We start from the raw sequence: 24,842 nt of genomic DNA, 5'->3' as shown, positions 1-24,842 counted from the left end.
TAAATATTCGAACAGCGTTTTCGGTATATTCATCATCTGGGACCGAAACGACTTGGGGTCGAAACGTCTAAGCATCGCTGTGACGTATGTCGAACAGACGATAGACAAAGGGAAGACTCCGAAGAGGAAAGGAAAGTTTATTTCTATTCGTTTAGATGATTGTTCCCCGTGAAACAAAAGGTTTGTCATATCATATATTCTACAATGTAGTCTACTTCTTCAATATACCATGCCAGTGACAATAGTATGTGAGTTAAAACGCGATATATTTAAAAATCAACTAGGCCTATGTAACGTTACATATTGAAATAAAATGGCTACCCGGAAATCATGTCATTCATGTATATGTAAAGTTTTCGAGAAAAAAAAACTGTTGTAACTTAGTTCAGGTAAGGGAGGAGGGGGTAAGTTGTTTCAATCCAACAGCTGTATGTACCGGTAGATATAATAAGTGATTAATGATTTCAATAAGAAATATAACGTTACCACAATCTCGATGACCTACATTTTTTCCCACACCCAGAAAATTCCGGTCATACTAAAACACGCCTGCCGACGCCTGCCGGAGAAAACACGCCTGCCGAGAGAAAACCGCACGCCTGCCGTTTACCTGATGGATTATTTTAATATTTTCTTTGATATTTTATTTAAGTTAACTAAATTAAGTATCATAATAACAAAAAGTTGACTTTATATTGATTATTTAGCTCAAAATTAGCAAAAATGTTCAATGTTGGTAAAGATAGATAACTCTTACGTAGAATTCATACGCCTGCTGAGGAAATCTGGACGCCTGCCGTTTATTTGATGGATTATTTTACCTTTTTCTTTGATATTTTATTTCTTTTAACTAATTAGATGATAATAGAAATCAAAAGTTGATTTTATATTAATTAATTAACACAAAATAAGGAAAAATCGGGTAAGCTGATAGCTCTAACGAAGAAATCATACGCCTGCCGAGAAAATGTATACGCCTGCCCTTTATTTGATTGATTATCTTAATTATTTCTTTGATATTTTAGTTAACTTAGCTTAATAATGGATAACAGAAATAAAAAGTTGACTTTAAATTCGTTAATTAACACAAAATTAGTGAAAATCGGAAAAGTAGATAACTCTTACGCAGAATGCATATACGCCTGCCGAGAAAATCTATACGCCTGCCCTTTATCTGATAGATAATTTTTTTTCTTGGATACTTTATGTTTCCTAACTAAATGCATGATCAAAGAAATAAAAGGTTATTTTGTATTCGCTGTTTAATGAAAAATATTATTAAAAATGTTCAAAGTCTGTAAAGAAGACAAGAGTTCTTACCCTGTTTACGCCTGCCGAGACACTGAGTTGTAAGCCTGCTGATTTAATCATTTATCTACGTCTTTTATTTTTATTTCTTGAAAAACTTCAGCTTTTTACATAGTTATCGTTATACTGTGTTAGTGTTTTTATACCCTTATTCTTTTGTTGCAATTGATTAAAGATATATTATAAACTCGAATCAGGGACATATGTACTGTTATATACATGTACATGACTTGTATGTCTCGATCTGCTCGAATTTTAAGATTAAAGATGGTCTTAAGTTTTTCGAAGAACCCTTAAAATATGCATGTATTTTACGTATAGTCAAAATATTTTATGTTATATATATTCGTACGATCTAAAAGTGGTGTCTGAAATAAGGCCTAAAAAAAAAATAGGTTTGTTTCCGCTTTCAGGCTGAAAAAAATTAGGGTCGGTCGGTCGGCTTTTTTTTTTTTTTTAATCTTTTTTTTCCCCTCTCCATCTGTTCAATTGTGCATATTAAACCATTTATCTATTAAACTGGGTAAGATAAAAAAAAAAAACAAGTATTTGTTGTCACTGTTTAAATGATGTGATGAACTTTTTCCCCGGCTGGTGGGAACATTTCTCGAGCTCAACTGGCACGACATGTGCTGCCATTTGTAAATAACAAACATCTACACAACACTGATGACATCTCAATAAGTTCTATAAGCGTTTTTACGACTTAAATTTGGAGGACACAATAAATTTTTAAATCGGATAAAAACGAAATTTTAACAAAAAACGGATAAAAACGGAAATTTACGAAAAAACTCGAAAAAAAGTTTTGGGTCGGCGGGTTTAAGTTAGGGTCGGTCGGGAAAGCGGAAACAAACCTATTTTTTTTTTAGGCCTAAGAAGGAAAGTATACTGATGTGAATATATATAATTAATGCACTGTTATACCCGGTACTAAGTTCAGAAATACGTATGGAGTCAAACTGTAAATACTGTGTTGGGTGAACATGTAAATACAAAATTCAAGACATGTAATGGAAATAAATATTTACACAAACTCAATCAATTCAAAAGATGCAATTCGACAATTTCATTTCTTTAGAGAATTGGACTGGCATAATCTTTATCCGTGTATGAAGGCTATATAATGTATTTCTTAAACAAACAGGCTAACGTACTTAAATTGTGTAAACATTCCAGATTTTATAAATATTTATGCTCCTAAATTATTAATTCTAGTAGATGTATATGGGGAAAGGTTAGACTTTTTAAGCAAAGTGCATTTACATTTTCATACACAATTAGTTATGTACAATGTTTGTAACTGTTTACATCTTGAAAAAAATTTTCATCCCAAGACTCACTGCCTAGTTCACCAAACTATATATCTAAATTTCTAGATTCTGATTCTGTTTCGCTGCGTTTTTAAAATCAAATATTACACAGGACATTCATAAGCCTGTAGCAAAATTTTACATTGCATTATATCAGTGTAGCGGATAATTATTCCATTCAAGGGAAGGGGGGGGTGGGTATCAGTTGAATAGTTAAAAAACCGTCTTTTTCTAACAAGAAAATCTAACATAGACTTAATCATACCCCACTATAGACTTTTGAAACCCAATACACGCTTAACCTTCCAGTGATGACTTATTCTGTTCGTCGAAGAAAAAAAAGCAGACTTAAAGAGCATGCAATTACCAAATCAAAGCAGAACTCTGTAGGTTGATTTCATATTCAACACAATGAATACACCGGTATAATTATTGCAGCTAGAAGTTCAGTATATGCTTTATTTTGAGGTTATCATTCAGCATTAAGTTCGTTTAATTTTCCAAGCTGATGAAAATGTAACCGTATTAAAATTTTACGATTTATAGTCTAAGTTTTTAATGGAGAAAAAAAAGAACCATGGTTTAATGATTAACGTTGTTAAGTGATTCAAATCATGTCAATAGTCTTGGTTATAAGCCTTGACTGTCTCGTAAATAATAACAAATGATGTTAATTTCCCCCTACAAAATAAGTTTTGTTTTTCTGTATATTTTATAAGCTTCTCGAAGATATATATAGTAACACAAATGTTTCAAAGTTTACGGTTATGAATGGACTATACACGTTTTATGAAGAGACGTAAGTCTGACCAATTAAAAACTGATGGCTTATTAATAAGAAATAGGGTTTTTTTTTATTAAGTGCTTGTACATGATATATACATATATAAGGATAAAATGGTATTATTCTTCAATTTCATATAGATGCATAAAAAATACAAATATAAGAGTCAGAAACCATGATATGGCGACCTTGCTCTATCAATTGGAATAATTAAAGTGGACTGCAAGGTTTTAATAATACTTTTGGGTTAATAATTAGGTGTAATTTCAAAGGCTATACATAGTATCTTAAGACATATATACTTAGGTAGATCGACTCGTTCATAACTATTTTTTCAGTCACCTAAAACACAAGAGAGAGAGAGAGAGAGAGAGAGAGAGAGAGAGAGAGAGAGAGGGAGGGGGGGCTTGTGTACAAGGTGTGTGCTTCGCGGTCGTCTTCCAATATACAGGTAGGTAAGGTCTATTGTTTCTTAAGAGACAAAAAACCGTTCAATTCACACAGAATACACAAGAAACTAACACGTGTGTGTATACACGTGTATCAGTAGAGCAACGATCCCTATAGTTATCTTTGGACATGTAGCCCCGACCCCGATTCGCCCAAAATATTATAGCAAAAACATAATGAGTAAATTATTTTGTTATTAGTACATGATTTGAAATAAAATTAGATAAAAATACATTAATCTGTATGTGCATGTTCAGATTGTGGTCCCGTTTTTTTATTTACAAAAATGTGAGTGTAACCGTTTGAGGGATAGTGAATGTGAATGATATTGTTAGCTGTATGGTATGATTATATACATTGAAGAATCAATAATTACGAATGCATGCATTATTCTTTCTTTTCTTTTTCTTTTTTATTAAAACCTCCAAGACCTACGTTTAATTATAGTCAGTATGGTTGATTAACATAAAAATTGTTGGGAAGATATTTTACGTTCATCAAGTTCAAAGACAACCGATCTGCATAGAATATTGCGTTCATTTTTGACTCAGAAGATTTTTACTCATGAAATAAATTCAAACCGAAAAAAACACCACGTTCAGATGTCGAACATTTGGAATGTGAACGTCTTACGCTTACCGACTCGCTGCAGTTTTCTCCATTTTTTTATTGAAAATTTTTTTAATGAAAAATACATGTACTAGAACAGGTGAACGCAGGTGCAACTACACTTAGTATTTTATTTTTCTTGATATTTGAATTGTTTCCGTTAATTAAGAGAGAGAGAAAGAGTGGGCAGTGGATGGAAAAGACGGAGAGAGGAGAAAGAGAGGAAGTGAAAGAAGGAGAGGAGACAAAGATAGAGGGAAAGAGATAGAGATGCAAGAAAACAGCTTAATTACTTGCTTTAACACGCAAACAACTATATACACGTATGTACACGCCACGTTTCTAAAGCCCTCTCCTTTCTCATAAGGGTCTCCATATATAGCAGTGGCGTCGGAAGCAAATTGAAAGTGGGTGGGGGGGGGGGGGCTGAACACTCTATGATGCTATGTGCCCATTGGTTAGGTCTAACTTATCAAAAAAAGAGGGGCGGATCAGCGCCCCCCCCCCCCCCGTTCCGACGCCTATGTATAGAAAACCACTGATATCACGATTACTGTAGGTTTACATTTTTAAAACACGATATTTATCCAGTATTTAGAAAAACTTAAAAACAGGATTGGTCTATAGACCATAAGATCGTGGAACAGTATTATAGATCGGTCCTTGTGATCAGTAAGCTGTCGTAGATTAGGATATTTCAATATCAATGTTCTTGCTAACAATAACAGTGTTAGTGTAACTCATTAACGTCCATCAAATATTTATATCATTCACCATTCACTAATTTTTTGGTGGTAGATCTAAGAATTTTTCTTTGGATTTGTAAATGATTTTCACTTACGGAAGTGGGGTAATGGAGTCCCCACCTCCCTTGGAAAATAATTTTTTTTAAATACTAGTAAAATCACCAAAAATTTGCCTCGACACCCCCCCCCTTCCCGAACAGACCTAAATACTAACCCCCCCCCCCCCCCCCCGAAAAAGATATACTGGATGCACACGTTTCGTGTTACGTTTTAATATCATTGAAATCTAATTGTTATGTCTTTATTTGTTTACTTGGTAAAGTTAAATGAAATTTGAAATATTGTTTGAAAATACAAGATTATCAATTTTTGCGTTAGGCGAAAAGTTATGATATTGATTAATAGTATCCCTCTTTACAACACAGAAAGTTTTATTTCATTCTTATTCTATGATCATGTACACAGTTGACTGAAGAAAAAAAATAATGAAAAAATCATATCATGCAATAATAAAGATCTATAGACGTGTTGATAAATCTTACCCTGTATTTCTATCATAAAAAGCTTCAGTGACAGGCGTAATAATCAAAATATTAAATTCTGATAGAAAACAAAACTTTGTCAAACTTAAAAGGAATGACATACATATTAAATCATACTCGTATCACCCGACTTCGAATCAATAGCAGCAATAAGTAAAGTTCTGAACATAATTCTAAGACAAAATGTTAAGTCTATTTAGCAATCTTAAGTAATTCATAAATTAGTTTATACAAATCAAAATGACATAAATAAAATGGCAAGCGTACATATTAAATCGACAGTCGTAAGATTTCTGCATAAGAGTTTTCCCTTTATTTTTAAGGCCTTCGCGTGTTTTTTTTCCTTTTTATCTATGCATGCTATTTAGTACTGTAAAATAAAATACTAACATAAGAAAAATATTGAATCATCTTCAGGTAAACGGCAGGCGTATGGATTCCGAGTATATTTACCCATGGTTTTTTCTCATGTTGTGTTAATTAAAAAATGTGGTAAATTTTTAATAATCTGATCATTTATCAAGTTAGAAAACATAAAATATGAATCAAAAAAATTAAAATCATCCACCAGGTAAGCGGCAGGCGTGTTCTCTTCTCGGCGGGCGTATGCATTCTGCGTAAGAGTTATCTACTTTCCCGATTTTTACTAATTTTGTGTTAATTAACGAATTTAAAGTCAACTTTTATTTCTGTTATCAATTATTAAGCTAAGTTAACTAAAATATCAAAGAAATAAATAAGATAATCCATCAAATAAACGGCAGGCGTATACATTTTCTCGGCAGGCGTATGATTTCTTCGCAAGAGCTATCAGCTTACCCGATTTTTCCTTATTTTGTGTTAATTAATATAAAATCAACTTTTGATTTCTATTATCATCTAATTAGTTAAAAGAAATAAAATATCAAAGAAAAAGGTAAAATAATCCATCAAATAAACGGCAGGCGTCCAGATTTCCTCGGCAGGCGTATGAATTCTACGTAAGAGTTATCTATCTTTACCAACATTGAACATTTTTGCTAATTTTGAGCTAAATAATCAATATAAAGTCAACTTTTTGTTATTATGATACTTAATTTAGTTAACTTAAATAAAATATCAAAGAAAATATTAAAATAATCCATCAGGTAAACGGCAGGCGTGCGGTTTTCTCTCGGCAGGCGTGTTTTCTCCGGCAGGCGTCGGCAGGCGTGTTTTAGTATGACCCGAAAATTCCCATTACTTAATTCTTTTATATCTGAGAATTTTCGTACCCTTAGTCCCAAATTTTGAAATGCCCCCAGTAAAGAAAGGAAGTCGATGATAATATAATTTTTTTTAAATTGATTTTCACTCGTCATTAACTGATTAACATATTATAGAAAAATTTAAATAAAAAATCTACCGTGGAAATGAATTGCGTCGCCGTCCTTAAACATGTATAACATGTAAGAAATGGGGTCAGTTGTTATCAATATCTTAATCACTTACCTGAATTACAAAAAAAATATAGAAACAAGCAGGGACGTATATACTGCTTGTTAGTATATACGTCCCTGAAACAAGTTATTGTCACTTAAACATGTGTTACATGTAAGAATATCTATACTTAGATTAAGACATGTTGTCAATAAACTGAAAAATGCCTGCAACAGAGTAACTGCTTACACCTTTGGTATTTCAACAAGTGTGATATGATGTCCATCAACTATAATTGAATTTTGCCTGATAAGTTATACATATATTGTAAAATTAATTGAAAACCTACTTTAATTTTCGACATTTTAAAACCAGTCCAAAATAGCAAAAATGAGAGTTTGGTGGTGGACATGCTTTGGGGGATCCAAGTCAGTGGGAGTTTGTATCAAAATATATACTAGGCTAGCAATGAAATTATATTGATATTGATATTGAATTGAACTTTTTCATGACATCACGATGATAATGGTCCATGCTTATCGTATTGACAGTTGCATTACTAGCATACACTAGCTTCTTTTAATTTCATACATTTTTATACCAGGAAAGATTAGTAGTAAACGTTTTACATTAATTTGTAAACAATGAACAGATTGTGTTCTACATCTATATGAATAAATCATGTATACATCCAATTGGGGGGTTGAATGGGGGATAACCCCCCTCCCCAATTATTGTTTTTTCAACAAAATCGTCTTTTATCTGAAATTTTTATTTGGAACAGTTTTACAAATTATAGTGAGATTTGACCTTAAGAACAAATCAGTTTCAGCGAGCAGTGATACGGAATCGGAAAAAACCACAGTGTGGTGATCTGGAAACTCAGATCAAACTCTGTAAAATTGACAGCTTTAAGAAAGAAAAATTGATGGGTATATAATCTAATTCTGGTTGTAATGCGCTTTCTGATTGGCTAAAAAATTGTTGAATATCATATTAAGAATGTTGCCTACGTCATAACAAGACTAACGTCAAAAATGTGTCAATACACCTGACGTTACGTTTGAATTTTGTAACGTTTTACGACATTTTAAGGGTCAAATGACCGTTTTTAGCTCACCGAGACGAAGTCAAGGAGAGCTTATGCTATACCCTCGGCGTCGGCGGTGGCGTCAGCGTCGGCGTCCGGACCTGGTTAAAGTTTTTGTTGCAGGTCCTGTATCTAAGCTATTACTTGTCCTATCTTCACCAAACTTGCATGGATGATGCATCTGGACCTACTTATGGACTTGAAAGACTTGGATGCTGAATCTGGGTCCTAAATTTCAGATGCTGGAGGAGGTTAAGGTTGTTGGACCAGGTTAAAGTTTTTGTTGCAGGTGCCCTTTGATAGCAATATCTAAGTTACTACTGGTCCTAACTTCACCAAACTTGTATGGATGATGCGTCTTATGATACTGATGCACCTGACAAGCTTGAATGCTGAATCTGAGCAATAGGTTTCGGATGCTGGAGGAGGTTAAGGTTTTAAGAGCTGGTTAAAGTTTTTGTTAGCTCACCTGAACCGAAGGTTCAAGTGAGCTTTTCTGATCACCTGTTGTCCGTCGTCCGTCCGTCCGTCCGTCTGTCTGTCTGTCCATCCGTCTGTAAACTTTTCACATTTTTGACATCTTCTCTAGAACCACTGAGCCAAATTTAACCAAACTTGGTACAAAGCATCCTTATGGGAAGGGGATTCTAAATTGTTAAAATAAAGGTCCCAGCCTTTTTTAAAAGGGAGATAATTGCGAAACTGCGAAAATTGGGTGGGTGTCTTAAAAAATCTTCTTCTTAAGAACCACTGCACCAGATATGCCAATATTTACACCAAAGCTTGTATATATAGTGAAGATTCTAAATTGTAAAAATCGCGATCCCCGGGTCAATACTGGGGTCCCAAGAGGGGTTCAAAGTTGATTTAAAAAGACAAATTTAACATAGAAATATATGGGGAAAAATGTTTTTAAAAATGTATTCTCAAGGACTACAGTGCTAAAATTAGTGAGATTACTATATAAGTACCCTAAGATAGTGTAGATCTAAATTGTGAAAACCGTGATCCCCGGACTAATACTACGTACAGCTCCAAAATATGTTCAAAGTTTAACATAGACCTATATAATGGGAAAATGTTTTAAACTCTTCTTTTTAAGAATTACAATGCTACAGTTTGTGAGATTACTATGCAATCATTCTAAGATAGTGCAGATTCTAAATTGTTTAAATCATTTTTTATTAAAAGAAGTATTCAAAAAAAAAAAAAAAGAAATTTCCATGATAAGTTTATCATAGTTAAATTATCTGGAAATACATGTGTATGTTTATCGACTAGTTTTTTGTTTTTTGGAATTTCGATCCCGACATCAATTACTCACATATCGGGATCCAAGTGATCGGGATCAAAGATCATAAATTCAAACAACTTCAAAAAGGTGTGGATCTTAGGTGGCATGGGATAGTTTCGAAGGAAAGACCCGTCAAAATTTTGAAATAAAGGGAGAACCTGGGGTTTGGCTGGTTATTTGAGGGGTATAAATTGCTAGAATATTTATTGCATTCAGGAGCTCATGTCAATTTCATTGATATATGACACTCTAATACTGGTAGCACTTTTCATCAGATATGGAATGAAGTTGCGAAACTGTGGCCAACATTTTCACTTTCGGTTTTGTGCTTGAAAAGTAGGGTGGGTTCAGAACACAAAATGTCACTCGAAAAGAAGGTGATTGACCCCCCATCAATTGGTGATTATTTGCATGGGTATACATTAAGCTACCAATCCTACGGTAGTTTATGGCAGTTGCTCGGGACTGGAGCGTGGTTCTGGACCCGTGAAAATGTGAAAAAGGGCCATTTTTCAGAAAATTTTGAGACCGTTCCTGGCTATTCTTTATAGTGCTATATGTAAGTTGTACTTGTTTTATTCTGAAATAATTCAAAATTCTCGAGAGTCGGGACCATGTGTCCCCTGCATGCAAACCAATTTTAGCAAATTTAAAAATCCACTGAAAAATTAAATCTCATATATGAGCACTATCTGCCTCACATTCCCTCGACCAAAAAAACTATTCTCTGCCACCTTAGTTTTTACAAAGTTTTGATTCACAAACACACAGTTAGGAAAGATAAAGGAACAAAAGATAAAAAATGGTTATGGAAAAAAAGTAGGAATCATTGATAGGCTTTATCAACTATATATAGACTTTCCATGTTTTTTTAGTTTAGTCTATAAGACAGATGATCGATGAGAATGCAAAATCTAACATGCCCAATGTCCTCATCACACCTGCAATATTTTTATTTGATGAATCGATGAAGAAGCTTTTAATGATTGAAATACAATAACAGATGCCAATATCATCTTTAATTATTTAACAAATATTTTTCAATTTTTTCAGTGAAATGGGATTTTTTTTTTTTACTGCAAATGGGTATTTTAGAGCTTTTAATTCAGTCTCATTTGATGTGTAAAATAACTATGAATAAAAACATGCCAAAAATAAAACTGTTTCTTCTTTTTATGTATTGTTTAATATATGGCAAAATCTTGAAATATAAGAGTTTTACAATATTTATTCAGAGTTCACTTCATAATAATCCCTTTCGAAATAAAATGATACAAGGACTATTGTTCAGGTGAGCGATTTGTGGCCCATGGGCCTCTTGTTGCAGGTGCCCTCTGATGATTATATCTTAGTTACTACTGGTCCTAACTTCACCAAACTTGTATGGATGGTGCATCTTATGATTCTGATGCACCTGACAAGCTTGAATGCTGAATCTGAGCAATAGGTTTCGGATGCTGGAGGAGGTTAAGGTTTTAAGAGCTGGTTAAATAACGTTTTTGAAACAGGTGCCCTCTGATGATGATATCTTAGTTATTACTTGTCCTTACTTCACCAGACTTCCATGGATGGTGTGTCTTATGATACTGATGCACCTGATAGGCTTGAATGCTGAGTCTGGTTTCGGATGCTGGATAAAGTTAAGTTTTTTGGAACAGGTCACATGTTTAATAGATGATAGTACTATTTCAAACTTGCATAGTTGATTTAACTGTAATATGAATGAATCGCAGAGGTAGCTTCAGATGCAGAGCTTGATCTCCATTATCAAGGATGCTAAAAAATAAATCTTAGTTATTACAGGTCCTAACTTCACCAAACTTGAATGGATGGTGTGTCTTATGATACAGATGCACATGAAAGGCATGGATGCTGAATCTGAGCCATAGGTTGCGGATGCTGGAGGAAGGTAAGGTTTTAATTGCTAGTGCCCTCTGAGGATGATATCTTAGTTATTACTGGTCCAAACTTTACCAAACTTGCATGGATGATGCGTTTTATGATACCAATGCACCTGATGGGCTTGAATGCTGAATCTGAGCCATAGGTTTTGGATGCTGGTCGAGGTTTAGTTTTTTGGAACAGGTCACATGTTTTTTAGATGATAGCTTGCATAGTTGATTTAACTTTATTATAAATTAAACGCAGAGGTTGCTTCAGATGCAGAGCCTGATCTCCATTATCAAGGATGCTAAAGAAATCTCCTACCTCACTCAAACCAGCTCGATAGATAGATTTGTTTGTTGATAAATGATATAACATGATTCCTATGATATAGTATTGTATGATATGAAACAATATTGTTTGATATGATACAATATGATATCATATGTTATACTATAAAAAGTTATACGATACTATATGATATTGTATCAATTTTTTTGATATTTTATGATATGATATTGTATCATGATATTGTTATGTATAGTATTGTATAATATTAAATTGTATTTTTAATTTATTATTTTTTCACATGATACAATTACATAAGATATTGCAAAATATTATATTGTATCCTATGATACAATATTGTATATTCTATTATATTGTATCATACAATATTGTATAATATGATATTGGTTTCAGTAATATAGAATTATATCACATGAAATTGTATTATATGATATTGTAATATTATATAATATTGTATCATATGATATTGTATGATATGATATTGGTTTATATGATATATTATCATATCACATGAAATTGCATGATATGATATTGTACTATAAATGATTGTGTCATATGATACAATATACATGTATAATATAATGATGTATTTTATAATATTTAACTTTATCACATAATATGGTATCATTTGATAAGATACAATGTTGGAATCAAATTATATTGTATTATATGATATAATATCATATAATGTATGATCAAATATGTTTCAATGTCATTCAATACAATATCATACTATATTATACAATATAATATCATGTTGCAATGTTATGATGTATTAATTTATGTAATATGATATTGTAATATAATACTATATTGTATTATATTTTATGATATTGTATTATGTGATCAAATACAATATGGTATAACACAATACAATGTCATATCATACGTTACAATATCATATCTCATTATTGTTTATTATGGTATTTTATTGTATTATATGATATATATTAAAAATATGACATGATGCAATATTTAATTTTATATCATTGTATTGATTAACATATGAACATATGATTATCATAAAAAAAATTATCAGATGATATACGATATTTTGTCAAAACAGAATCCATGAATATCCAAGATCATAAAGTATGATTTTCATATAAAATGATAAAGGTGGTCTTATGAAGGTGATGTCTCTTAAGGGTGATGCTCCGCCTCGGTGAGCTTAGTAATCTGTGATTACCTATGTTTATTTACAATGAAGATTAAAAAAAATTAAAGTATAAGCAATGAATTCAATATTTATTTGTTTTATACGATATGAAATGGTTTGGGGCAGTTTACGCTTTATAAACCGCAAAATAATAAATGTACATGTATATATCAACCATTTTAGTTTTATTATATTTTTCATCCTGCTCCTGTAAAAATCCAGCCATGCAGTTGGGTTTTATTTCAATTTTAAAGAAAAGGTTAAGTGGCTTTATAAACCGCAAAATGATAAATGTACTTTATATATCAACCATTTTAAACATGTTAAGAAACATGAGAAGGTAATTAAGAAAAAAATCGGACACAATATGTACAAAAATGAACCCAAAAATATTTTTTAAAATATTAAGCATTGTATCATAAATGTGTATACATGTATATGATGTTAAATCCAGTGCTTGCATGGGAGATCATCAAATACTAGTGTGTAACAGTTGATGGTCTCTTTACAGGTTCTCTGTGTCTGACTGTTGACTGATAGGTTATACCAGTCTGTAGTATGTAACAGTTGATGGTCTCTTTACAGGTTCCCAGGCTGTGTCTGGCTGTGCTGTGTACTGAGAGGTCAAAGAGAGAATATATGTGGTATAGTATTCATGTAATATCACCATGTTCATGTAGCTATACTATGTATTTTTAGGTCACCTGAGTCATTCAGGAGACCCATTGCTATCTCACGTTTGTCGTCGTGTGTCATTCATAGACATTATATGATAGTTTTCATCTCTTAATGGGTATGAGGGCAGTAGTCATTGTGTTAGTCCTGGGGTAAGAACTGTTGCCTGAGAGCATAGGCCGAGGTCCACATCAATTTCTTACCCAGGAACTGAGAGAATAACTTTTGCCCACAATCCCATTAGATCATTGATGTGTTAGATGAGGAGAAACATAACCTTGTGGTAATGTCAGGGCTGGGGTATTGTCCAATTATCTGCCCGGGGGACAGTCAAAAATCAACCAGGGTTAAGGCCACTTTTAAAGGGAATAGCAAAGCATGGGCCTTAAGCCAGGAATTAACATGTATACGTTGGTGGATTCCCATTTTGCACACATTTGATGATTAGGTGTGAATTGTATTTTGATAGCAAGTACAAAATGTTCTCTACATGGGGTAATGACACAACTGAGAGAGAGAGAGAGAGAGAGAGAGAGAGAGATCGAGAGATCGAGATCTAAAGAGAAATATTACATATACAGGTTTAGTAGAAAAATTCAAGGGGAAATTTTAAGCAAAGAAAGAGAGAGAGAGAGAGAGAGGAGAGAGAGAGATAAAATCTAAGAAGTAATATTACATGTACATGTTCAGTAGAGAAAAAGCAAAGAAAGTATGAGAGAGAGAGAGAGAGAGAGAGAGAGAGAGAGAGATCTAATGAGTAATATTACATGTACATGTTCGGTAGGGAAAAAGCAAAGAAAGTATGAGAGAGAGAGAGAGAGAGAGATTAAATCTAAAAAGTAATATTACATGTACATGTTCAGTAGAGATAAAGCAAAGAAAGTATGAGAGAGAGAGAGAGGAGAGAGAGAGAGATCTAATGAGTAATATTACATAGTTCTTTTAATCATCCAGCTCTTTCCCTCTTGTATATGTTTATTGAATGTTTTATGTTCATTGAATGTTGTATGTCAACAGTCTTCATGTTGTCCCTTGAGGGCCCTTAATTGGTTAATAAAGAAATTGAAATTGAATTGTTCAGTAGAGAAAAAGCAAAGAAAGTATGAGAGAGAGATAGAAAGAGAAGAGGGAGAGAGAGAAGAACATAGTACCTGTTTGACAGAACAAAACTAAGAGAGAAGAGAGGGAGTAAGATATAAAGAGTAATATTACATATACAGGTTTAGTACAGAAAATCAAGAACAAATTGTAAGCAGAGAAAGTCTGTGTGTGTGCACCTGTGTATGTGAGAGAGAGAGAAGGAGAGAGAATTAACATACCCGGTAGATGCAAAGTACATGTTTGAGAGTAAGCAGTATTTGATATAGTAAATGTAGATTTTTACGAGCTTGAAAAAGGTTAAGAAATAAATTAAGAAAAAAATCAGACACTATATATACATAAATAAAAAAGATATGGATCAACATATTAAACATTGTATCATTTAAATGTGTATATTATTAAATCCCGCACTTGCTCGGGATATCATCAAGTACTAGAATGTAACAGTTGATGGTCTCTTTACAGGTTCCCAGGCTGTGTCTGACTGAGAGGTCAAAGAGAGAATATATGTGGTATAGTATTCATGTAATATCACCATGTTCATGTAGCTATACTATGTATTTTTAGGGTAACCTGAGTCACTCAGGAGACCCATTGCTATGTCACGTTTGTCGTCGTGTGTCATTCATAGACGTTTTAGTATACATCTTTTAAATGGGTATGAGGGCAGTAGTCATTGTGTTAGTCCTGGGGTAAGAACTGTTGCCCGAGAGCATAGGCCGAGGTCAACATCAACTTCTTACCCAGGAACTGACAATATAACTATTGTCCACATTCCCATTTGATGATTAATGTATTAGACGAGGAGAAACATATCCTTGTGGTAATGTCAGGGCTGGGGTATAGTTCAATTATCTGCCCGGGGACAGTCAAAAATCAACCAGTGTTAAGGGAATAGCAAAGCATGGGACATAGAGAGAGAGAGAGATAGAGAGAGAGAGAGAGAGAGAGAGACTACAATAGAATCAGACAAATCTTGTGTCAGCCCTCATTTATATAACCAAGTTATGGTGATCTGTGTGTGGAGAGAGAGAAAGAGAGAGAGAGAGAGCGATTGATTACATGTCCAAGAGAAATAGAAAGATGCATGTTTAACAGAGTTAGTCAGAGAGAGAAGGCAAATCTTGTGTCAGCCCCCATTTCTATAACTAAGTTATGGTGATGTGTGTGTGGAGAGAGAGAGAGAGACTATATGTCTGAGGGAATAAGTAAGATGCACATCTTTACATATATAAGAGTAAGGAGAGAGAGAGGGTTTAGCAGTGAAAGTGTATAGCATTGAATGATTTATTTTTGACGTCTGCCATTAGCAGACAAATTGAATAACGTGCGTTAGCGTGTTATGATAATTTGTGTGCTCATCTGACGGCAGTTATTGACACGACGACGTCAAAACTAAATCATTCAATGCTTATATTTACATTCCCTTACTGATGAAATCAATTGTTTACTTAAATAAATCAATATAAATTGCAGATCACGAAGGGAGTAAATTAGTAACAGCAAGAATAGCTGTTATATAAAACCGGTTTAAACTGGTTATCACATAGACTGTTGAGTTGAGATCGACGAGCATGAAAATATAATCCATGAAAAATAACTCTTGAAATTTTGCTTTTAACTATAAAGTCATCTTTTTTGTTGAATGATTAAAAAACATGGTGTTTGGACAACATTCATGAAATAAATTTTTTTAACCGATAACATAGAAATCTTTGTTTGAGAACTACTTATGTAAATTACATGTAAATTCATACGCAGTGATTAGGTGTTGCATTTAGAGGCATTTAAAGATAATACATTTTAATGGAAAAACACAGTAGAATGTAAATATTGAGGGATAGAGAGAACAGATGGAAAGCAAAAGAACATACCGTATTTTTCCGACGATTAGTCGGTATTTTTTTCCTCTGAAGCAGAGCACCCGTTTTATCGTCTTGTTCGACTTGTCGTAGGCTCGATGTCAGAAATTTTTTAAAAATAGCATTAAAAATCTTGGTTTTAATCATCTTGAGTTGGCTGTGTGATTGAAAATTACGTTGTTGAATTCACTGTTCATCTTTAATAATTATCATTTTCACTCATCTGTCAACACTTAAATACATAATAATAACAACAGTTATTAAAAAATGTTACATTGTCTTTAATCAATTAAAAGTTTTACCGTTCTGTTTTTAAAACACATCGTCACATGGTTCTATGTATCACTAGTAGGAAGATAACATTGCACAGTAAAATTGAAACCAAGTTTGAATGGAAGAAAATATTGCAGTAGGTCCGGTATCGTCATTATCAAGTCGTACAAATGATCGATCTATTTCTAACAGTGTCTATGTAAAACAATAGCGTGTAACTGCATTACTGGATACAAAGTAAACAAGTTTCATCAAATCATAGTAATTGCTAAGCTTTCTGCACTTGAGATCCCCCTTTGAAGTCCGACACGAGACAGGTGCATGCCTATGACACCGGAAATTGTTAAACAAACATTGACCACGCGCCGAGTCAGCAGGTGGCTGGTTACGTAATGGCGAATACACTGGCGATAGTCAGAGTGGATACTTATTTTAATGCTTGGGAATAAAATATTTCTGACAAAGTAAGTTTAGTTTTGCATAACACGCGATATCGGGAATTGTTTAAAATGCAAGCGACTTTGTAGAAGTTGCCGGTATTTGAAAATTTGATGCATAAGTATAAAGCGTAATTGTTTAAATGTTAATCATTAATAATAATTGGTAGCAATATCGGTGACATCGTGGCATCATACACTGATAATGTTACTGCAGTTTTATAGGCCATTTTGAAGTGATAAGATCGACGTATGGTCTGAGATCGACGTATCGTAGGATTTTGTTAAAATTTTGGCTAAAAATGAGCAATTCGACGAGTTGTCCGCATCGACGAGTCATCGGGAAAATACGGTATTTATCAGGAAATGATAAGAGACAGCGGCTTTGAGAAAGAATGAGAGATAAGAAGTACTTATTTAGCTGTAAAATTTGAGATAGAGAGAAAGAGAGAGAGATTACATGTCTAAGAGAAATAGAAAGATGCATATGTTTAACAGAGAGTAACTCAGAGAGATAGAGAGAGAGAAATATTGCAAGAGAGGGAGAGTGAGAGAGAGAGAGAGAGAGAGAGAGAGATTACATCTTTGAGAGTAAGATATATTTAGTACATGTACATGTTTAATGGAGTTTGTCTGAAAGACAGAAATAGATAGAAAGAGAGAGCAAAAATACACGTTTAGAAGAGAAATCCGAGGAGATACAGAAAAAGCATTTGTTTGAAAAAAGTCTGAGAGAAAGAAGGAATAAGATCTATAGAGCAATTGTACATGAGAGAGAGAAAGAGAGAGAGAGCAAGAGTGCATGTTTAATATTAAAATTATGAGAAACAGAGATTGAGAGAAAGAAATAGAAAGAGCAGGAATACATGTTAGGTAAATTGAGAGAGTAAATTACTAAATACCCGGTAATTGAATTGAACTAAATTGAGAGGTATACTCTACATCTTATTTTTTTTTTCTCTCTGACTTTCTCTGCTAGGTAATCATATAGTACACATTTACTCAATTATGTAGACATCCAAGAGAGAGAAACAGAGAGAAAGAAATGTAGGGATAAAGAGAGAGAGAGAGAGAGAGAGAGAGAGCACCTCTTTCTCACTCAGCAATATTATGTTGTATTTTTCTACTGGTTGAGTGTCTCTATAATCAGAACCAGAATGATGAACCGTCAATTACATAAGTAGATAGGAAAAATATATTATTTCTTAAATAAAAACATCTGCTTTAAACTTAAATATTTCTTATATCATTTGACATTGAATATATAAAACAATGATAATTCTAAAACTCTTTTTTTTTCATTCAACAGGTTATGACCCAGACCGCCCACATCATGGACACAGCAAGCTCCCAATACACCACAGCAAGCTCCCAATACACCACAGCAAGCTCCTCGTACAAAGTACATCAATGTTCTAAGTGTCCGGGGGACACAGCGTACTATTGTGTATCGTGTCCATGTGATCTGTGTCCCCAGTGTAAAGAGAACCATGTAAAAGATCTCCAAACAATAGACCATGATGTTGTGTCACACATTGATAAAATCAACTACATCCCAACACAAGAGATCTGTGTGAGACATCCTAGCCATGTTTATACAAAGTACTGTGAACCTTGTCAAGTTCCTGCCTGTAATAATTGCCAAACACATAGAAAACACACTCAGATAGATGTTACAACAGCCTATAAAACAAAGCGACAACAACACAGAGGAACCATTCACACCATCAGAAGTGAGGCTCTCTTTTACAGAGCTGTTCTCCTGACAGGAATCAAAGCTGATGTCAAAACCTGTCACACAGAATTCTCCCCCCTTCAATCAGAGATGTTAACAAAGGCCCAGAGACTGAAGGATCTCATTGACTATGTGGTATATGATCTATTGAACAATGTGTTATGTTACTTTGATTTCAAACACAGATGTAAAAAACAAAAGATAAAAATGATCAGACATATTGTCAGACTAAGGAGATATGAACACAGATATGTACAGCCAGCATTCACATTCAGTGCGCTACAATTCCTCTCATTCACAAAGACAGCCCTCCGTAAAAACATAAAGACAGCCCTCCCCCAGATACATCTTACACTCCACACCAGCCAGCTCTCCATGACTGAGTCACTCAACAAGGAGGATGTGATGGAGTCACTGAGTGCAATCCAAATCACAGAGAGAGGAAACCGACGCGTAGGAAACCAGTGTCTGCTGAAACTGACGTCTGGTGCTGAGCTCCATCAATCTCTCACAGTGCCAGGTGTTGGTCGTTGTTATCACATTTCCTGTGTGACATCAGACCGGGTCTGGGTCAGTGATTGGAACAATCTCATGTTGACAGACACAACAGGTGTCCCTCTACATCGTGTGGAGGATTCATTGAGTGATTTATATGGATTCCACACAGTGAACAGTGAGAGTGAACTGATTTATATAGATAGGAATTATAACATCAACAAACTGTCAAAGGATATGAAAACAACCACCACATTTATAGAGACAACAGACTATACATGGATACCACTGTGTGTGTACTGGTCCCCGTCCACTGGGGATCTACTGGTCGGGATGTATAACATTGATACAGAGACAGGCAAGGTAACCCGGTACAACCAGAGTGGACAACTCACACAAACCATACAGAACAACAACACAGGACAGGGACTGTATAGACAACCTAACTATATAACAGAGAACAACAATGGGGATGTCGTGGTGTCTGACATATATATAGACTATGGGCCTGATGCTGTAGTGGTGACAGAGCGTGGAGGAAGACATCGTTTCTCCTACACAGGACATCCATCAGGATCAGGACTACGGCCACGTGGAATCTGTACTGACGCGCTGTCACACATCCTGGTGTGTGATAGATATACCAAAACAGTACAGATGATAAATAAGGACGGTCAGTTCCTGTCACATCTACTGACAAAATCACAAGAGATGGGTGGACCATTGAGCCTGAGTTATGATGTCAACACTCACCGTCTCTGGGTCGGATCATGGGACAACAAGGTGTGTGTCTACAGGTATATCACCAGACAGGACGCTCTGACAGGTAAGTCTGAGTCATTATCATTCACATTAATTAGATATAGATAACTAAGACACACAGTCCGTGTTAATTATCAGTCAATAAGATACATGTAAGACATGTTTATCTGTGTGATTGTTTGTCAATATAAACAACTCATTGTTACAGGGTTAGCTGTATCTACCAGTCATTGGGAGTCAGTGTTTATCTAAAATAAACAGAAATTAGATACATTATTTTATTAATTAAATGTACAGTTACATGTCATTGTATTTAGTGAATAGAAATAGAAGGTTGTTGTATTTAATTATGAAATATATAGAGTGACTCATGTATTTGTAATCAGTTTTTTGGTGACATGTTAATTGACTTAATTTAATTAATTAGATACATATTAAAGAAAAGTGTCATGGTAATCAGGTTAAAGTGTTAATTTGTAGATGTAGCTCTATCATTACATATACTGTATGTATTAATTAACAGCTAATTAATGCCTTGTTGTAGATGAACACAGACCCCGTCCTGATGGAGACACCCAATACACGACACATCCTCACAACAACTCATCAACTAAACGAAAGTAAAACTCACTGACGCATGTATTTGTAATCAGTTGTTTTGTTACATGTTAATTGACTTAATTTAATTAATTAGACAAATAATAGACCAAGTGTCATGGTAATCCGTTTGAAGTTTTAATTTGTAGAAGTAGCTCTATCATTACATATAATGTATGTAATTAATTAATTAACAGCTAATTAATGTCTTGTTGTAGATGAACACACACCCCGTCCTGATGGGGAGGCCATGTCCAGCTCAACACCAGCCGTATAATGGAGATAGCTGGGATATTGACAGGTTGTAAATGTTTCTGTACAAATCTAGTCTGCTCTCAAAACCACACATGTTGTTTGTCACTTTGTTCAACATCTGCAGCTGAAATTGAGCTGTGTATAATTCACATGGACTGTAATACTGACTCCTGTTTATTTCACACTTTGTGATCATCCAAACATGGCTGTCTGTTGCTGAGTGAGAAACATCATGTTATACAAGTTTTATTTTCTGAATGTGGATTATTATAAAAGAGATATCCACATGAAGTTTATAATAACTAAACAATTAAACATTGTAAATGTTGGATCTTTATCAATTCCAAAATGTATCTTGTTTTGCTAATTTTGCCATTATTATACCCCATGTAATGGAATTGTTAGAGAATAATGATTTCAACCTATCCGTCAGTCAGTCCTGTTTTTTAAGCAAAACTTATATCAAACAGCTGCACAGAATTTTATGAAACTTCTAAGGTATTTAGCACACAATGTGTAGATGTGCTAATTATTGGGGAGTTCTGATTTATTTATCTTTCTGGGAATTTTAGCCCCATTGAACTTAGAATTTTGGCCATATGTTGAATTTAGCAATGATTTTTTTGTAAGCGTGACTCTTCCCAAACAGCTGAATTGAATTACGTAAAACTTTTTACGTAGTTGGGGCACAATGTGTTGATTTGCATGTTTCTAGGAAATTTAATTACAATGTTTTGCCTTGAATTTTTTAACCATTAGAATTAATTAGTATGTTGTTGTTTAAGACAAATGATTAGATATATGTGCATAATTGCAGAAAGTTTTGATCTGATAATGTTTTGCAAGTAATGCCCTTTATCATTTTTAACTTACCTGAGCTGAAAGCTCAAGTGACCTTTTCTGATCACAATTTGTCTGTCATCTGTCTGTCTGTTTGTTTGTTTGTCTGTCCTCTGTCCATACATTTTTCACATTTTCAACATCTTCTCCTTAACTACTGGGCAAATTAAAAAAAACACAGAGGGGATTCAATGTTGTGAAAATAAAGCACCATGCCCTTTTTTAAGGCGAGATAATTAGAAAATATCAAAAATCTTTTTCTCAAGAATCATTTGGCCAGGAAAGCTGAAACTTATGTGAACGCATCCTCAGGTAGTGTAGATTCAAAGTTGTGAAAATCTTGACCACTGGGGTTAGGGTGGGGCCACAATGGGAGGTCGAACTTTTACATGTGTATATTTAGAGTAAATCTTTAAAAAAAAATCTTCTTTTCAGAAACTAATCTGGCAGCCAGGAAAGCTGAAATTTTTGTGGAAGACACCTCAGGTAGTGTAGATTCAAAGTTGTAAATATCTAGAACCCCCCCCCCCCCCCAGAAGGGTGGGGCCACAATTGAGTCAATGGGGGGGGGGTCAAATTTTTACATATGAATATACTTATGTAGAGTAGATCTTTAAAAGTCTTCTCAGAAACCATCTTCTCAGAAACCATTCAGGCAGGAAAGATGAAACATAAGTAAAAGTATCCTCTAGTAGTGTAGAGTCAAAGTTGTGAAAATCATGACACTGGTGTGTAGGGTGGGGCCACAAAGGGGGTCTCTTGTTTTTTGTATTTAAGGTTGTATGGGTCATCTGTATATATTAATGTGGATTAAAGTACTATATAATTGAACAATTTTCACCGGTTTAGAATTTTTAAATTTTACAATATTTAACCAAAAAATAGCTTTTAGAAATATTTGAAAAGGTAAAAAATTGTAAAACCCCCAGCGGGATTCGAACTCAAGACTTACAGGTTCATAGTAAACCCTCTTACCCACTGTGCTACGGAGTTAGGTGATCAATTGTGGAAAGAAACTACTTATATAATTACACTTTATTTTATTGTTTATTTTGATAAACAATACGTCACAACATGGAAGTATCCCATACCACCTTAATGCATACTCTGCCATTCATGATGTGTGACATTGTCAAGTAATGGGAGAACGTGGGGTATTTGAGCTTGCTCACTTTTCCTTTCCTTTAATACAGTTATAAACTAATTTATTTTTGTATCTTGCAGACAAGCTGCTTTTTTAAAACGCCCTCAGGCCAGTTCAAGGGGAGACAGTAGAAAACCTGCCGGGATTACCCATAATTCCAATGAGTTACAGAAGTCAAGTAATTACCCGACATCAATGGACTTTGTGTTCTGTGTAGGTGAACTTTATATAAATTATGCATCATCAATGGATTCTGTTTTTCTGTGTGCGTGAACTTTGGATTCCATTTCTGTGTACATGGATTTAACAGTAATTTGTTATTCATCCTTTTTATTAATTCTATTTAGTATTAGTTTATTAAGTTGCCATTTTACAGTTGTACTATATGTGTGTTTTACATAATAAGCTCCTGAGATATCTTATAAATCTCTGGTGTACGTTGGTGCTAGGACAGAGATATTCCTTAGAATTGTGACTAATGTGTGATGGATTTTTTTTCAGTTTTGATTTGCACACAAAAAATTGATTAAAAAACACATGCAAAGGGGGATAACTCCAATTTGTATTCTTCAGTTTGAAATGAAAGAAAGTTATCCCCCTTCTACTAATGTTTTTTAGAGATATCTGTATTTTATGCTGTTGATCCCTGACATTTTTTGTGGGAGAGTTTATTGAGTACAGTGGCGTAGGAAGCAAATTGAAAGTCGGGGGGGGATTAATCAATCTTGGCAAGCCAAAAAAAAAACTAACTCCCAAAATCCTAAGGCAGGGGGGGGGGGTATACCTATAGTTCCAAAACAAAAGAAATCTTACTAACCAATAACCTATAACTCCAACTTCTCAATATTTCCATCTTTTCAAGGTAAATTTAAAACCAATTATCTTTGCTGTGAGAAAAAGTTGGGGGGGGGGGGGGCTAAACCTGCAATGGCCTCATGGTTAGGCCTAACTTCGCAAACAAAAAAGTGTGGGAGGGGGCTATGGAGTATCAGTTAATATATTATTATTACAAAATGTCATGATGAGTGTGATCAGGGGGTGATCCCACATTCAAATTTGACCATACCTAAATACTGTATTTATTGTAGTGAACATTTTTTAAAGTTGTTGTATGTCAATATACATGTATTGTATATGTTCTAGTTTGTGATGGGGGGGGGGGGGGGTTGTTGTTTAAATGGAAACAATGAACATTTTTTAAAGTAGTTGACTTTAATTTGTAGTATGTCAGTATATTATATGTGTACAGCTGAATGATGCCTTAAATGATCTAAGTCCTGTATGCTTACAATGTTATTACAAGTTACACCATGGGATAGTGGTGTAAGGCAAATGTTATATAGGCCATGTTGTTAATCCTTTGAAGCAACTCTTTGTATTGGGTTTTTGATGCATTTTGTAAGAATATACAGGTATATGTGCACTAATGGTGGATTTAGCACATTTCTCCCTCATAAAACTGAGTTGCATTGATCAGGTAGATAGAAAATTCATGTTTATGTAAATAATTTTGGAGGAATATTGTGACCAAGTTTAAGTTTACTGATTTTTTTTTCTTTCTTTGTATTTACGCTTTCCATGAAATACATACTACTTATATACAAGTGATGTTTGGTGAGTCGTAGCAATCTGTAGATAGCACTCAATAAATGTGATATTTCTTTTTAGTTTTGACTTTTTTTTTCTTAGAAAGACAGTACTGTTGTATTTGGTACAGAAACATAAAATATGATGCTGTAACTTTATATAGAAGAACAAGACAATTATGTATTGGGGCGAA

The 24,842-nt window shown here is 34.1% G+C and overlaps 2 protein-coding genes across 7 annotated transcripts in view; one reads left to right on the top strand and one right to left on the bottom strand.

Moving 5' to 3' along the window:
- LOC117687408 (uncharacterized) overlaps nt 1-24,842 on the bottom strand; it is a 102,041-nt gene that overhangs the window by 38,100 nt on the left and 39,099 nt on the right. The window lies entirely within an intron of this gene.
- Nucleotides 10-24,729, top strand: LOC105342926 (uncharacterized). Of its 6 annotated transcripts, XM_066076087.1 has the most exons (8): nt 11-180; nt 13,472-13,530; nt 15,128-15,174; nt 18,544-20,290; nt 20,771-20,846; nt 21,042-21,124; nt 22,354-22,404; nt 23,143-24,729. In XM_066076087.1, the coding sequence occupies exons 4-6, from the start codon at nt 18,547-18,549 to the stop codon at nt 21,043-21,045; spliced, it is 1,824 nt and encodes a 607-aa protein (XP_065932159.1). In that variant the 5' UTR covers nt 11-180; nt 13,472-13,530; nt 15,128-15,174; nt 18,544-18,546; the 3' UTR covers nt 21,046-21,124; nt 22,354-22,404; nt 23,143-24,729. The 6 variants fall into 6 exon arrangements, with proteins under 6 accessions (XP_065932173.1, XP_065932174.1, XP_065932159.1 ...); XM_066076101.1 differs by lacking the exon at nt 20,771-20,846 and having other exon boundaries at nt 10-180; XM_066076097.1 differs by lacking the exon at nt 13,472-13,530.

The sequence above is a fragment of the Magallana gigas genome, chromosome 1 (assembly GCF_963853765.1).
Source record: "Magallana gigas chromosome 1, xbMagGiga1.1, whole genome shotgun sequence".
In the NCBI taxonomy this organism is placed as follows: Eukaryota; Metazoa; Mollusca; class Bivalvia; order Ostreida; family Ostreidae; genus Magallana; species Magallana gigas.
Note: the sequence above shows the minus strand (reverse complement) of the source record. Positions and strands in the feature narration are given on the sequence as shown.